Source organism: Gasterosteus aculeatus, chromosome 10 (assembly GCF_964276395.1).
Source record: "Gasterosteus aculeatus chromosome 10, fGasAcu3.hap1.1, whole genome shotgun sequence".
NCBI lineage: Eukaryota > Metazoa > Chordata > Actinopteri > Perciformes > Gasterosteidae > Gasterosteus > Gasterosteus aculeatus.
In genome coordinates this window covers 17825950-17839370 of record NC_135697.1, presented here as the reverse complement: position 1 = coordinate 17839370, position 13421 = coordinate 17825950, and the positions used below count along the sequence as shown (strand labels likewise).

Genomic DNA, 13421 nt, shown 5'->3' with positions numbered 1-13421 from the left:
AATTGTCTTTTTTGTGCATATTTTGTGATTGTGTGAGCTTTTATAAAAAGTGAAATCAGCTCGTAGTCACCACAGCGAATATGAGAAAGAGCCTCCAGCTTAAATGTCCATGGAGCTGCTTTTCTTATAATAACATCGGCCTTTCTTCTTCTCTGTAGAATCATCGATTAAGTTCCTTTCGTCAGTGATCGAAACGATGGATTATTGACATGAAGGAAATCAGAAAGCCGTCAAAAACCAGAAAAAAGGGAAGCCGATGTGATTGCTGAAGATTAGTGCGGTTCAGTGTTTCTGTTTACATCCAGTTTGTGTCGGGCAGAAGGACAACGAACAGGAACGAGGTGGAAAACAGTCTTATTTTTCTCTGCGTTCAATGTCTGTAGAAAAAGGCCCAAACGTCATGTGATGAATGAAATATGTGCAGAGTTCATCAAATCAAATGTTCTTCAGAGGTCCGTGGGGCTCATTGATGATGTCACAGTGATCTTCATATTTACTGAGCGTGAGTTTGTTTCCATCTCTGTGACAAACAATTTCTCTTTAAACACTGAGAATATTTTCAGGCCCAACTCAGAATTCAGTACAAGTCTCAACTTTACAAACAATAAGAGACTTTTTAAATGAAACGTTGTTTTTCATTTGGAACACGTTATTTATTTAGACTATTTAAAGCAACCAGGTGGTTTAATAACAATATAGATCAGTTTTCAATGGTGACGATTCAAGTTTAAGTATTTATAGAATTGATGTATCTCATATTGGGCCTAAACTGGAGTGATCATCATAAGATCATAGAAGGAATGACATGAAGCTCTTTGTTGAAGCTACTACATCATCTGGACTAAAGCAAAAGCCCTCATTGGTCTAATGACCTGTCAATCACAGTGAGCCCGGCCTTTAGTACTTGGTCTCCAGTTATTGATTGATAGATCAGATCATTGAGCGTGTGAGACTCACGTGTGGTCTGCTGGCTGGTCATGGGGTCGCTGGCCTCCTCTCCGTACAGGGCGTAAACCGTCACCGTGTACTCCGTGGCCGGCGTCAGTCCTTCCAGCTCCACCACGTTCACCGTGTCCTCCACCTTCACCTGCACGTGTAATAATATTGTTATCTCGTCATTCGTCTGTCACGTCGGTGAAAGTCGCTCCATCATCAAAGACGAAAACTTATTAAAGCTTAAAAAAAGAAGGTATCTCCTTATTAAAGACCTCAGTTCATCTTTGTGATTCAGAAGTGAAGTCAGAGCTTCATGTGGGGATGCTTTAGGGCGGGGCTACGTGCTGATTGACAGGTCAACACCAGAGACGTACACATCTTTACGTCTCTCCTCTGTTATTCGGCTGCAGGAACAACAACACGCCGAAGGCTGAAATCCAAAGTGGCAACGGCCAAATCTTCAACACAAACCAACCAGTGACGTCACCATGACAACGACCACTTCCTGTGAGGCTCTAACCGATCACAGGCAGATTCCAGATGTTGCTTGTGTTTACAGCCGAATGATTAACTCCACGCAAACATCTGCACTGTAGTGTAGTGTAGTGCAAACATCTGCACCACACTACAGACACGAAGCCAGAACTCTACCATGTTTCACCTGCTGCCACACGCACGCACGCACGCACGCACGCACGCAGTAACAGTTTGATTGACCCAGAAAGCTACTGAAGGGTTTAAACTGCGGACTTTATATAAGACGTAGGTAGGTCGACCACAGTAAGCCCCGCCCCAAAAGCATCTCCCGATTTACGGTAGACGCCTGTCAATCAGCGGGTAGCCACGTGACCCGCCCTGTTTTTATTGTTTTGGGGCAATGAGCTTCCTCCTCATTTAACCCTCCTGATTCTGATGTTTTCGCCTCTTTTCTTTCCTTTGACCTCTGAGGTCAGTCGGCGTCTCCTCTGATTGTTACTCGGCGATGATAAGAACCATTTGCTCTGGACCACCGGATGAATTCCTACTTCCTCACTGATCATCATGAAGAGCTTCGCTCTGCTTGACATGCAAAGAGAAACCGCACAAAGGGCGACATCAGAGCGACTTCCACCCCGAAGCCGCTCGGTTACACCGGGCCGATTCAAAGCAACGCCACCGGGACCGGTCACAGAACCACACCCACCTCGCCCAAAGAACAAAAACCCAACACACACACACACACACACACACACACTCACCTCCTTCTCGTCCGCGGGTTCCCCCCCCGTCAGCGGAGCGTAGAGGATCATGTACCCAGAAGCCCCGGCGGCCGCCATCCAGCGCACCGTCATGGTGCTGTGAGAGATATCCAACAACTCCAGGTCGTTGACCATCGGCAGCGCCACTGCACACACACACACACACACACACACACACACACACACACGGACACGCACACACAGACACGCACACGCACACACACACACACACACACACACACACACACACGCACACACACACACGCACACGCGTGAGAACATACAACGCTACACACATCAACATGGACGTTGAATTTGACAATGATGAAGTCTTCCTTTCAAACTTTAGCTTCAATAAGTTCAAATAATATCCAAATACCCGGGAGGGTTTAATCAAAAAATACTTTTTAATCCAGTTCTTTCATCCAGGCGTCTCGTCGCGTTATTTGTTATTTTCTTTCATATTTTATTGCTGATTGTCCCGTCCAGGACTGCGCTTACTTTATTCATTTGGTCTTTGGACTTAATTTGCCATTTAAAATATGAAAATAATGATCAGAATCCTGCTCCTTTGATCCTACGAGTCCCGCCCCCCAAAACCGGCATCACTGTTTAGCATCACGTCTCAGGCGTTGCCGTGGAAACGGTCCAGCTGGGGCGCCGTGAGAGTTAGCTCTCTCACAAGGGCGACCTGCGGCTCGTATTCAGGGGGTCGGGGGTCGGGGGGCGGGGTGTCCTCATGTCCCCTCAGACCAACAGGACGTCTGCTGTCTGTGGCTTCAGTTTATTCGTTGGCGATAAATATATTGTGCTTTACGACGGAGGAAGGACCAGAATGCACTGCAGCACGTTGGCGCCTTGGACAAAGAGCTTCGGGCATCGTGCTGTTTCGTGATTTATTAACAGTCCTAAAAATATTGGAAATAAAAAGGTTAATAAAGTTGAGAGAAAGAGAAAACAGAAGAAAGTCCTTGGCGTCGTCAGGAGAAGCTAACGGCCTGTTTTAATTTACCGGTTGAGCAGGATGAAGACCTTTTTAATCCCAGTGAAGAGCGACTGAAGTAGGATCTATTTGGAGATCATTCAGGATTATTAATAGTATCACTATAATACGGGGAGATGAAATCCAGCGTTCTGATTGGCTGAGAGTGAGTCACACGTGGTACATTGTTGGGCGATAACGTTCAGCAGCTGTTCACACTGACCGAGTCACTCAAAGTAACACGTTCGATTTCTTTATCTGCTAATGTTAATAAAGTTAATGTTAATAAAGTTAATGTTAATAAATGAATATACTATTAACCGTAACCCCCCCGTGCACATTGAAGAGAGAAGCTCGCCATCGTCTCACATCAGCGGAATCAGGAATAAGAGCGAGAAGCCACCGGCGAGGCGCTACTGTTAGCTGGACGCTAAGAAGCTTAAACCCGCGGTGCCCTCCGACCTCTGCTGCCGGAGCAGTGGGCGGAGCTCCGAGTACGCAGGCCGGGACAGGGTCGGCCTCCCGGGTGAAAGACTCACGGGTGGTGGCGCTGCCTCTCAGCGCCTCGCTGGCCGAGCTACGGTACACGGCGAAGACGGCCAACTGGTACTCCGTCAGCGAGTTGAGGTAGCTGAGCTCCACGGTGTTCTCCGCCCCCTGCACCACCTGAGAGACGGAACACAGTGTGAAGCTCTGCACCACCCGAGAGACTGAACACAGTGTGAAGCCATGCACCACCCGAGAGACTGAACACAGTGTGAAGCTCTGCACCACCCGAGAGATGGAACACAGTGTGAAGCCATGCACCACCCGAGAGACTGAACACAGTGTGAAGCCATGCACCACCCGAGAGACTGAACACAGTGTGAAGCTCTGCACCACCCGAGAGATGGAACACAGTGTGAAGCCCTGCACCACCCGAGAGACTGAACACAGTGTGAAGCCCTGCACCACCCGAGAGATGGAACACAGTGTGAAGCCCTGCACCACCCGAGACGCCTCCCACTGAGGCGACATCGGGGGGTTTTGTTGAGTAAAGGAAAAAGGGACCTGAATAAAGGTTTTTCAATAAACCGCGTACCTTTTCCTCCGGCCGCCCCCCGCTGGCCGGGTAGTACACCACCCGGTACTTCTCCACCTGGCCCGGTGCGTGTGTCCACGTCACCCGGAAGCTGCGAGCCGTAATGTCAGAGGTCACCAGGTCGCGGGGCGGAGCCATGGCGACGGGCGGGGGGGCCGGGTTTCCCTCCACTGCAGGAAAGGGGAGGAAGAAGAAAACGTATTTTATTGACAGATCTGGAGGCTCCGCCCTCAAATCCCGCCCCTCAACATGAATAATGGATCACAAGCTGAAACCACTGCTGGTTCCTTTCTTCTTCTGATTTCCATAACAGATCAATGAGTGAATCCGACCTTTGATCTGCTTGTCCAGATGCTCCACCCGCTCACACACCGTCTGCGTGAGACTCTCCACGATGTCGCTCATCACGCTGAAGTCGGCCACATTGTACACGTGAGTTTCCTCGGGGGGAGACGCGATGGCCTTCAGCTCGTTTTCATCGGCGTTTTTCACACCTGGGGGGAAGGAGGGGGGGGGGGGGGGGGGGGGCTGTAATCTCATAACAGATGTTTTAATATTTCTGTGACTGGTCTTGATTTCACTGTAAACATCGGCGGCCCCCTGAGGACTTCGCGCGTACCGATGGCGAACAGTTCGATGCCGGCCTCCCTGAGGCTGCGCGCGGGAGGGATGACGTCATCCTGGGACTTCCCGTCCGTGATGAGAATCCCGATCTTGGGAACGCCGGGCCTGGACCCGGACTCGGGTTTAAAGCTGGTCTCCAGGATGAAGGTGAGAGCCAGACCTGCAGACCACAGAGGACCGATTATGAAGACAAAGGCCGAGAAACAAGAGACTTTCCAGAAGAGAAGCTCATTTAAAAGCATTGATTTACTTTGTGATTAAGTTTGGAGCTCAGAAATGAATAAAAAAGGGGTGAAGCGGCTTCAAGGTGAAAATCTCATCTCTCCCAAAATCAGAATCGAGTCCCTGCCCCCTATTTTATTATCTTTATAATTACTATCTTTTTTGATCCTTTGAATATTATTTGGACTATTTTTTAATTGAATTACTTGATGAATTATTACCCTCAAAGTTCCATCGAAAGGCAACTTTATTTTTTAGTTTTACTAAAAAAGATTCTGATATATTTTATATACATATAAGAAAAGATCCAAAGCTTCCTGTATGTCATCGTCACTGGTTATTGCCTGTCAGCGTGTTCCCTCCTTTGTACGGCAGGTTCTTCACCGCCTCCATCACGGCCGCTTTGGTGCTGTGAGTGTTGAGGTGCCACTCGATCCGCGGGTCTCCGCTGTACTGAGCCAGACCTGCACACACACACACACACACACACACACACACACACACACACACATAAACACACACACACACACACACATAAACACACACGCACGCACGCACGCACGCACGCACGCACGCACGCACGCACGCACACACACACACACACACACACACACACACACACACACACACACACACACACACACACACACACACACACACACACATAAACACACGCACACACACACACACGCACACACGCACATAAACACACACACACACACACACACGACGGATAGTGGTGTTAATTTATTTCTACAGAATCATGTTTTGGATGAAGCTCCTGGAGGACGGGATCCTCACCGATCCTGGTCTTGTCGAACTCCACCGTGAAGGCCCTGACCAGGTTCTCCAGGAAGGTCCTGACGAGCCGGAAGTTGATGCGCCCGATGCTCCACGACCCGTCCACCAGGATGACGATGTCCGATACGGCCGAAGTCCTGCACATGAACTCGTCCTCCACTAGAGCCCAAGACACAGAACCACAGTATTCTCAGTGGTCCCCTAAGATGTCCCCTCAGTGGTCCCCTAATATGTCCCCTAAGATGTCCCCTCAGTGGTCCCCTAATATGTCCCCTAATATGTCCCCTCAGTGGTCCGCTAAGATGTCCCCTCAGTGGTCCCCTAATATGTCCCCTCAGTGGTCCGCTAAGATGTCCCCTCAGTGGTCCCCTAATATGTCCCCTCAGTGGTCCGCTAAGATGTCCCCTCAGTGGTCCCCTAATATGTCCCCTCAGTGGTCCCCTAATATGTCCCCTAAGATGTCCCCTCAGTGGTCCCCTAATATGTCCCCTCAGTGGTCCGCTAAGATGTCCCCTCAGTGGTCCCCTAATATGTCCCCTCAGTGGTCCGCTAAGATGTCCCCTCAGTGGTCCGCTAAGATGTCCCCTCAGTGGTCCCCTAATATGTCCCCTAAGATGTCCCCTCAGTGGTCCGCTAAGATGTCCCCTCAGTGGTCCGCTAAGATGTCCCCTCAGTGATCCCTTAAGATGTCCCCTCAGTGGTCCCCTCAGCGGTCCCGGGGGGACTGGACACCATGGAGCTCCAGCCACACACAGGAGGTCAGTTTAACGCGCTGCTACAAAGTGTTTCATTAATCAGCTCAATTAAACCTGCAGGAGCTCAGGTGCTTCCGTTCAGCAGGTAGATAATAACCCCCCCCCACGGCCCCCACGGCCCCCCGGCCCCCCGGCCCCCTGTTGTTCTTCTCCAACGAGCCAAACTTCACTTACTGAAGTTTGGGACCAACTATCTCTGCAGTACTGCTGACGTGCTGTTGAGAAAAGCACTCAAACTGTGGTGGAGCAGCAAGCAGGAACAGCGAAGGAAGCGACCGTCACATATTTCACTCTGGTGATCGAGGTGTAAAAGGTCAAAGGCCAAAAAGTCCAAAGTCAAATAGAGCAGAGAGCCGTCCGTCAAACAACGCTCAAGAAAACTTGGCGGGATTTTAACCTCCACCTCCATCAGAAAAGGTCTCGTTCAGGTTGCAGCAAGTTTTAGCATCTCGGGGAGGCGGAGAGCGCAGTGTGTGCGTGTGTGCGTGTACCTGTGTACGTGTACGTGTGTGTGTGTACATGTGTATGTGTGCGTGTGTACGTGTGTGTGTGTCTGCGTGTGTGCGCTGCACATTCTCCAGCGCTCGATCCGCTGACGGTTCTACAGGTCTGAACACCGTCGGTATTCGTCTTCCAGCTCGCTGCTGTCGGCGTGCGGATATTTGTCTATCGGCTCGGTTGGTGCAGCCGGCGTGTCGGCAGTTGGACGGACTGAAGGCGTCTCCTCGGTCCCTCAGAAGAGGACAAAGCAGCAGCGACTCGACGATCCGATTAGAAGACAAAATGAAACGCGATCGACCTCCTGATCTTTACGCGATAAAACCGCTGAGACAAAAACGCGTTAACGCATCGCAAACTCCACCAACGGTTTGTCTTCTGCATGTTGGGGAAGACAAACCCGCGAGAGGATTCCAGGAGAGAAGCACAAACGCTTCAGAGCACTAAGTGAAACAAGGACAAACCGTCTGGAGGACACAAAGGGGAAAGGAGGAGAAGACGGACTACTGGAGTTCCTCTCTGCTCCATCCACTGATCTTCCTCTTGGCCTCTAGTATTGTCTTCACGAAGAAGACGAAGCAAAGAGAAGGAGCTCCAGAAGAACCTCAGGGATCAGCCGGAAATCTGAAGACGAGGTCACGGCTCCACAGCGGGAGATTTATAGGACGAGTTCAGCCATTTGAGAAAGAGAGAGACAGACGGAGACGTCCACTTTGTTAAAGCGCCTCCAACGAGCTGAACATGCTTCCTGTGTGCTGTGAGAAGATGGTTGAGGTGTGAGATATGGAATGTGTGAGCAGAAGGAAACGGATCTCCGGTTGATCACAGCGACTTGTTGTGTTTACCTGCTTCGTGACGAGACATTAGGAAATAAGAGACGTTTGAGTGCGTCGTGAGACAACAAAGTGTCCTCTGACTTCTGCCATGAGGGACATTCCCCGACGAATCAAATGTCCCCACCAGGATCGATGTCCAGCGCCGAACCCGAGCGGGACACGAGGAGGCACCGGCCGTTATTCCAGGGGTCAAAAGGTCACCGTGGGGCGGAACCAACGATCATTCACCTCGAAATCCTAGAACCATGGGAACTAAAACTCAACTACAACGCGAGCGGCGAGACACAAACAACAACGAGGAGCTGAGGAGAGAAACCCTGAAGCAGAGACACAACGACATGTTAACGGCAAGGTGAGCACTCTCTCCATCGGAGCCTTTGGGCAAGGCACCGGGGCACCAAACGCTGGTCTCCGCGGGGAGACTGAACTCCAGCTGTCTTCATCAGGCTGGATGGACACGTCTCAGAGGTTCCACTCATCACGTCTCCGCCTGGGGGGCCGAGATCAGCGGGTAAAACACATGCGTGTAAATGTCCCGAGTAACTGCGAACTAATTCCATGTCCCTTCTCAGCCTCCACACGAGAGAACCATGCAGAACACGCTAAATTACCCAAAATGCATCATTAGCAACACGTTCTTGCTCTTGCCGTATTAATACCTCCTTACGGATGTAGTTGGTGTAATATGAACATTATATATATATATATATTATATAATATATATATATGTTATATAATATATATATATTATATATATATTATATATATCATATATATATAATATATATATAATATATATATATATATATAATATAATATATAATAATATATATTATATATATATATATATTATATAATATATATAATATATGTGAGCTCCTTTATTAATCATAAAAAGGAACAGTTGATGACATGATTCATCGGCGACGGGACCTGCACAGTCGCCAGTAAACAGCCAGCTCTCGTTGACACATCACATCCACAGGTACACCGCCACCTGTGTGTGTGTGTGTGTGTGTGTGTGTGTGAGAGACAGAGAGGGAAGGAAAAGGTTTTGATGTTCATTAATGAGAACTCTCACTAGACTGAGAAGAGAAGAGGAACCAAAACCACAGGAGGTCCCCGCGCTCTCACACACACACACACACACACACACACACACACACACACACACACACACACACACACACACACACACACACACACACACACACACACACACACACACACACACACGCACACACGCGCTGAAGAACCCAACAGAGGTTCCGTGACACTTGCATGTGAGAGAACGTGAGAGGAAAGAACAACTCGCTCTTTGTGAAACTCGGCTCCTTTTCCCTCACAGAAACCTCCCCAGTAAACGATGCTTGTGTGTCACCTTCACTTACGCTTCATTACATTGTTTCATCATAATTACATTTGCTTTGGGGCAGAAGCTGCAGAGAGATTTGAACATTGCTTTTATGTTTATGTCTTTATATTATTTTCTGACTAAATAAACCAGCGTCTGACATTTGACGGGCACACGGTGAAAATAAGAGCAGTACTATTAGTACTAGTACTACTAGTAGTACTAATAGTAAAGTCAGCAGCAAGTACACATCTACACGAATAAACTCCGTTGTGTATCCAACAGGAACCCTAATGAACCAACAGGAAGCCGCCGCTGCTTCACAATAAAAGCTTTGAGCAGGAAGTGCTGGTCCGAGGGGGACGATGGACGAAGTGATGGACAGGAGGACATGCGTCATCATCCAGTCAGACAGTCGTCTGCCGATCAAACACCATAGAGAGTGAAAGACACGAGACGAGAGAGTGGGAGCCGGCGACTAAGAAGCAGTAGAAACAACGTTAAAGCAGGAGGCTTCGTGCCAGCGGCTCAGAGACGAGGTCCTCGGGCCGCCATGGAGGCAGACGCCGGCGCGTCGCCCAGCGATCCCAACGTCACTACTCTGCGTCACAAATTGACTGATTACGGTACTTTGAAATCATCTTTAAAAGACATAAAGGATCCGTTGAGCTGGAATGATCTACACACACACGATGACTTTATTAAAGGTTTGACTCGGTTTTCTCCTTTAATGAGGAAACGTTTCATTCACGTCCTCCTCCATAGAAGTAAACAGACTCCCGTCTCTAATCCGTTGGAAGAAATGAGTCTTCACATATTGTCCCATCGCAGACAACAAACCTCACACATCAGAGATCATCTCATCGCCTTCTGAGGGACGTGAAGCTTCTTCTCACCAATAAGAGTCAAAGTGAAAGAAATGAAAAAGGTTTCTGCAGACTGAGCTTTCCATCTCCACCGTCTGCTGATCCACACGCCGTCCCTCCAGACCGCCGGGGACACGTGTCTCCAAGCGAAGCGTCACGGAGAATCGCGCGCAGACGCAAAGGAAGAGTGCGTTCTGTCACCTCCGCCGACCTCCGCCCTCCAGCAGCGGACGTAGCTCAGACCGACGCAGGTGAACTTCAACGAGCCGGATTCCAAAGGCGTGAGACGGATGTGAGAGACGAGACAAGCCCCCACCCGCCCGGAGACGCCCTGGAACGTGAGCCAACAGGGATCCAGCAAACGGTCCCGCTGCTTCCTGGAGGCTTTCAATCGGAGACGAACCGTCTCCTCAAGGACGTCCCGCTGCCGCTGCGAGAGGACAAACGTTTGTCTCACAGGACGTCAATCAACTACAGTTTAACTGGATGAAGAGACAGATGCCAAAAGGAAGGACAGACAGGTGTCAGATTACCGTCCGTCCATCAGCCTGGAGAGGACGGACGAGGCAAACGATGCTTTAAAGAAAATTACAAAAAGGTTTGATCGATAAATAAAATGAGCAAATTATATCTTGACACATTTTTTTTTCAAACATTTTAAAACTTTTTTTGACCGTGACATTATTTGACCGTTCTTATTTTTTTAATTTAATTTTCTTTCAAAACATTTAAGACATTATCTTTTTGAACTTGTCTCCCGTGATGTTTTCCGACCCTCCACGTCGGCCTGTGAGGAGGACGCTGCATCCAGTCCCATCGGACCGATCGAACACTTTAAACGCAAAGTAGAGAGGAGACATGTGCTTCAACTAAAAAGAAGACAGGAGAAGAGGGACAGGGGTAGATGGTCTCCGTCCCCTGAGAGGGCAGAGTGACTGAAGACGGCGAGGACAGAAGGTCTGTCTCCATCTGAAGTCGTTTCCTCCGTCCATAAATATATTTAACAAGGAGGAATCCAAACGACATCAGAGAAGGAGACAGAAGTCAGGAGGGAAAAGCAGAGATCTGATGAAGAAACAGGCCTGCAGGGGAGTGTGTGTGTGTGTGTGTGTGTGTGTGTGTGTGTGTGTGTGTGTGCGCCAAGAAGGTGGTGGTCGGGTGGAGTCCTGTGTATATTTTAAAAAGCCAACCTTCCCTCTGGTGTGTGAGGCGTCAACACGTAACGGGTGGCGTGTGGAAATGACGCCACGTGGGTCTCAGGTTGGAGCGCAGCGATCCGACGGAGACGACACCTCCCCCCGGGGGGGGGGGGGGGGGGGGGGGAGGACCCGACGGAGGCCCTCCTGGACTTATGCCAACGTTTGGGATTTGGACTCCTCCTCTCCCTCGTTACCCCCTCGCTCCCCCGTCCTGGCGCACCGGGCAAAGTCTAGCGCCCGTTTCCAACCATCTGCTGGGTTGGACGTCTGGCAGAAGATCTGTGGACATCTTGGACCCGGGCGGAGGAAGCAGCTGTCGGTGTGACGGAGGGACGGACAGAGGAATCCATCCAATCAAAGCAAAGCGAAAGGACCTTCAGCAGCTCCTCCTCTTCCTTCAGTAGTTGTGTAAAGTCCTTCTCGCACCTCCAGAACAACTAAAGCTCCCGTCTGCTGAAACTTCCCTGTGAGTTTAATCTCAGGTCTTGTTGGAGGACTAAAACAACCCCAGAGGACTCCGCCGCGTAACAGAGGAAGAAAAACAGCGACCGGACGTCTGGTGGCGAGGAGAGCGAAGCCCCGCTGAGGAGCGATGAACCACGAGGACCTTTTGAAGGAAGCTGCAACATGTCCCACGTCTCCGCGGCCACAGCCGGCGTGGTGGGACGGACGGAGAGACGCACTAACGAGGAGACGCAGGGAACCAGAAGCGACGGAGGACTGGTCTCGGGGTCCGAGACATGACTGACGGACGGACGCGTCACATGACCGGCGCTGAAACACCTCCTGAGGGATTTATGGTTGGACTCTTTGGTGAGTCGATCAAGTTCACAAAACAGACGCAGACCAACAGGGTTTCATTCTTTTATGGTACAAAGCAGCTTCGCTGACTGTCGCCGGGTTTCTTCTCTCCGGGTCGAGGCGCCATGACGATCGGCGTGTAAGTGCAGGAATGTTACGCCCGCCGCTCTGCTTCCGCTTCCCAATGAGCGAGGCCAGTTATCATGGAAATAACATCACAAAAAAGCTTTGTCTTCCCCGACAAGACGGGCCGCCGAGGACGAAATGCCTTCTGGAAGGTCTGCCTGCAGATCCGTCTCCTCCCATCACGCGGAGCGCTGTTCCCTGAGGTGGAGCTTCTCCCTCAGTTGGTCTTCAAAGAGAATCTCCTCGAGCAGCAGACGGATGCGTCAATCTTTTTTCCCGTTTCCGCGGCGACGAGCTTACCTTCTGAGATGTCGTTGTCCTCCCGGGCGTCCTGTCTCCGCGGAGACCGAACCACCTCGACGCCGGACTGCTGGGCTGGAAGAGACGACACATGACGCAAGAGTCTACGTTAGTGAGTGTGTGAGTGGGGGGTGGTGGGGGGGGATTGTGTCCGTCCCCCGTGGACTAAAGGTCCTTTTAGAAGAACCCTCGATAAATCTTCTCTACGGCTCTTGTTTACTGAGGCAGGATGAAGAACCTGAGCGGTTTCCTATCCGGTTACAATGTTCTTCGCAGCAACTTTAAGTTCCAACTTTTCTGAAATTCCAAGAATAGAAGCGTCCACAACACGAACCACAAGACAACTAACTGAAAATAAGTGTGTTCTTTCATGTAAAAAAAGCCCCTGCTGAGCCTTAGCGAACGAGACGCAGCGTCTTCGGGTCCCAGGAGATCTGCTTCGTATTTAAAGCGGCGCCGGCGGTGACTCGGTCGGGTTGGAGGCTGAAGAGAACAGCGACAACGCAACGCGTTTGTATGAGTCACTCTGGTCCGCCAAACACAAAGACAGCAACGGGCTGTTGCCGAGCAACACGTCAACATTTTCCAGCACACCAGCGTCTCTGGTGTTGACCTGTCAATCAGCGTGTAGCCCCGCCCCAAAGCATCCTCTGCTTTATGGTGTTTTTGACTCTGAATGGACCAGAATTCACTAAATGAACATCATGATGTGTTGAAGAAGGCGTGAAACTAGAGACTGAGACATAAACTCATGTTTACAATGTTTACTGAGGGAATAAATCCAGAGAGAAGTAGAGTCATT

At 50.0% G+C, this 13421-nt stretch overlaps 1 protein-coding gene across 4 annotated transcripts in view; it reads right to left on the bottom strand.

Moving 5' to 3' along the window:
- Positions 1 to 13421, bottom strand: part of col14a1b (collagen, type XIV, alpha 1b) — a 60754-nt gene that overhangs the window by 26458 nt on the left and 20875 nt on the right. For 2 of the 4 annotated variants that reach the window (XM_078081006.1, XM_078081007.1), the window contains exons 5-13: positions 12620 to 12694; positions 5885 to 6043; positions 5428 to 5547; positions 4857 to 5021; positions 4570 to 4731; positions 4238 to 4407; positions 3696 to 3822; positions 2175 to 2320; positions 958 to 1087 (exon numbers count right to left, since the gene is read on the bottom strand). In XM_078081006.1, the coding sequence (XP_077937132.1) occupies positions 958 to 1087; positions 2175 to 2320; positions 3696 to 3822; positions 4238 to 4407; positions 4570 to 4731; positions 4857 to 5021; positions 5428 to 5547; positions 5885 to 6043; positions 12620 to 12694 (1254 nt within the window). Of the gene's footprint in view, positions 1 to 957; positions 1088 to 2174; positions 2321 to 3695; positions 3823 to 4237; positions 4408 to 4569; positions 4732 to 4856; positions 5022 to 5427; positions 5548 to 5884; positions 6044 to 7982; positions 8185 to 12619; positions 12695 to 13421 lie in introns of those variants that run through there. The other 2 variants (XM_078081009.1, XM_078081008.1) reach the window with 2 other exon arrangements.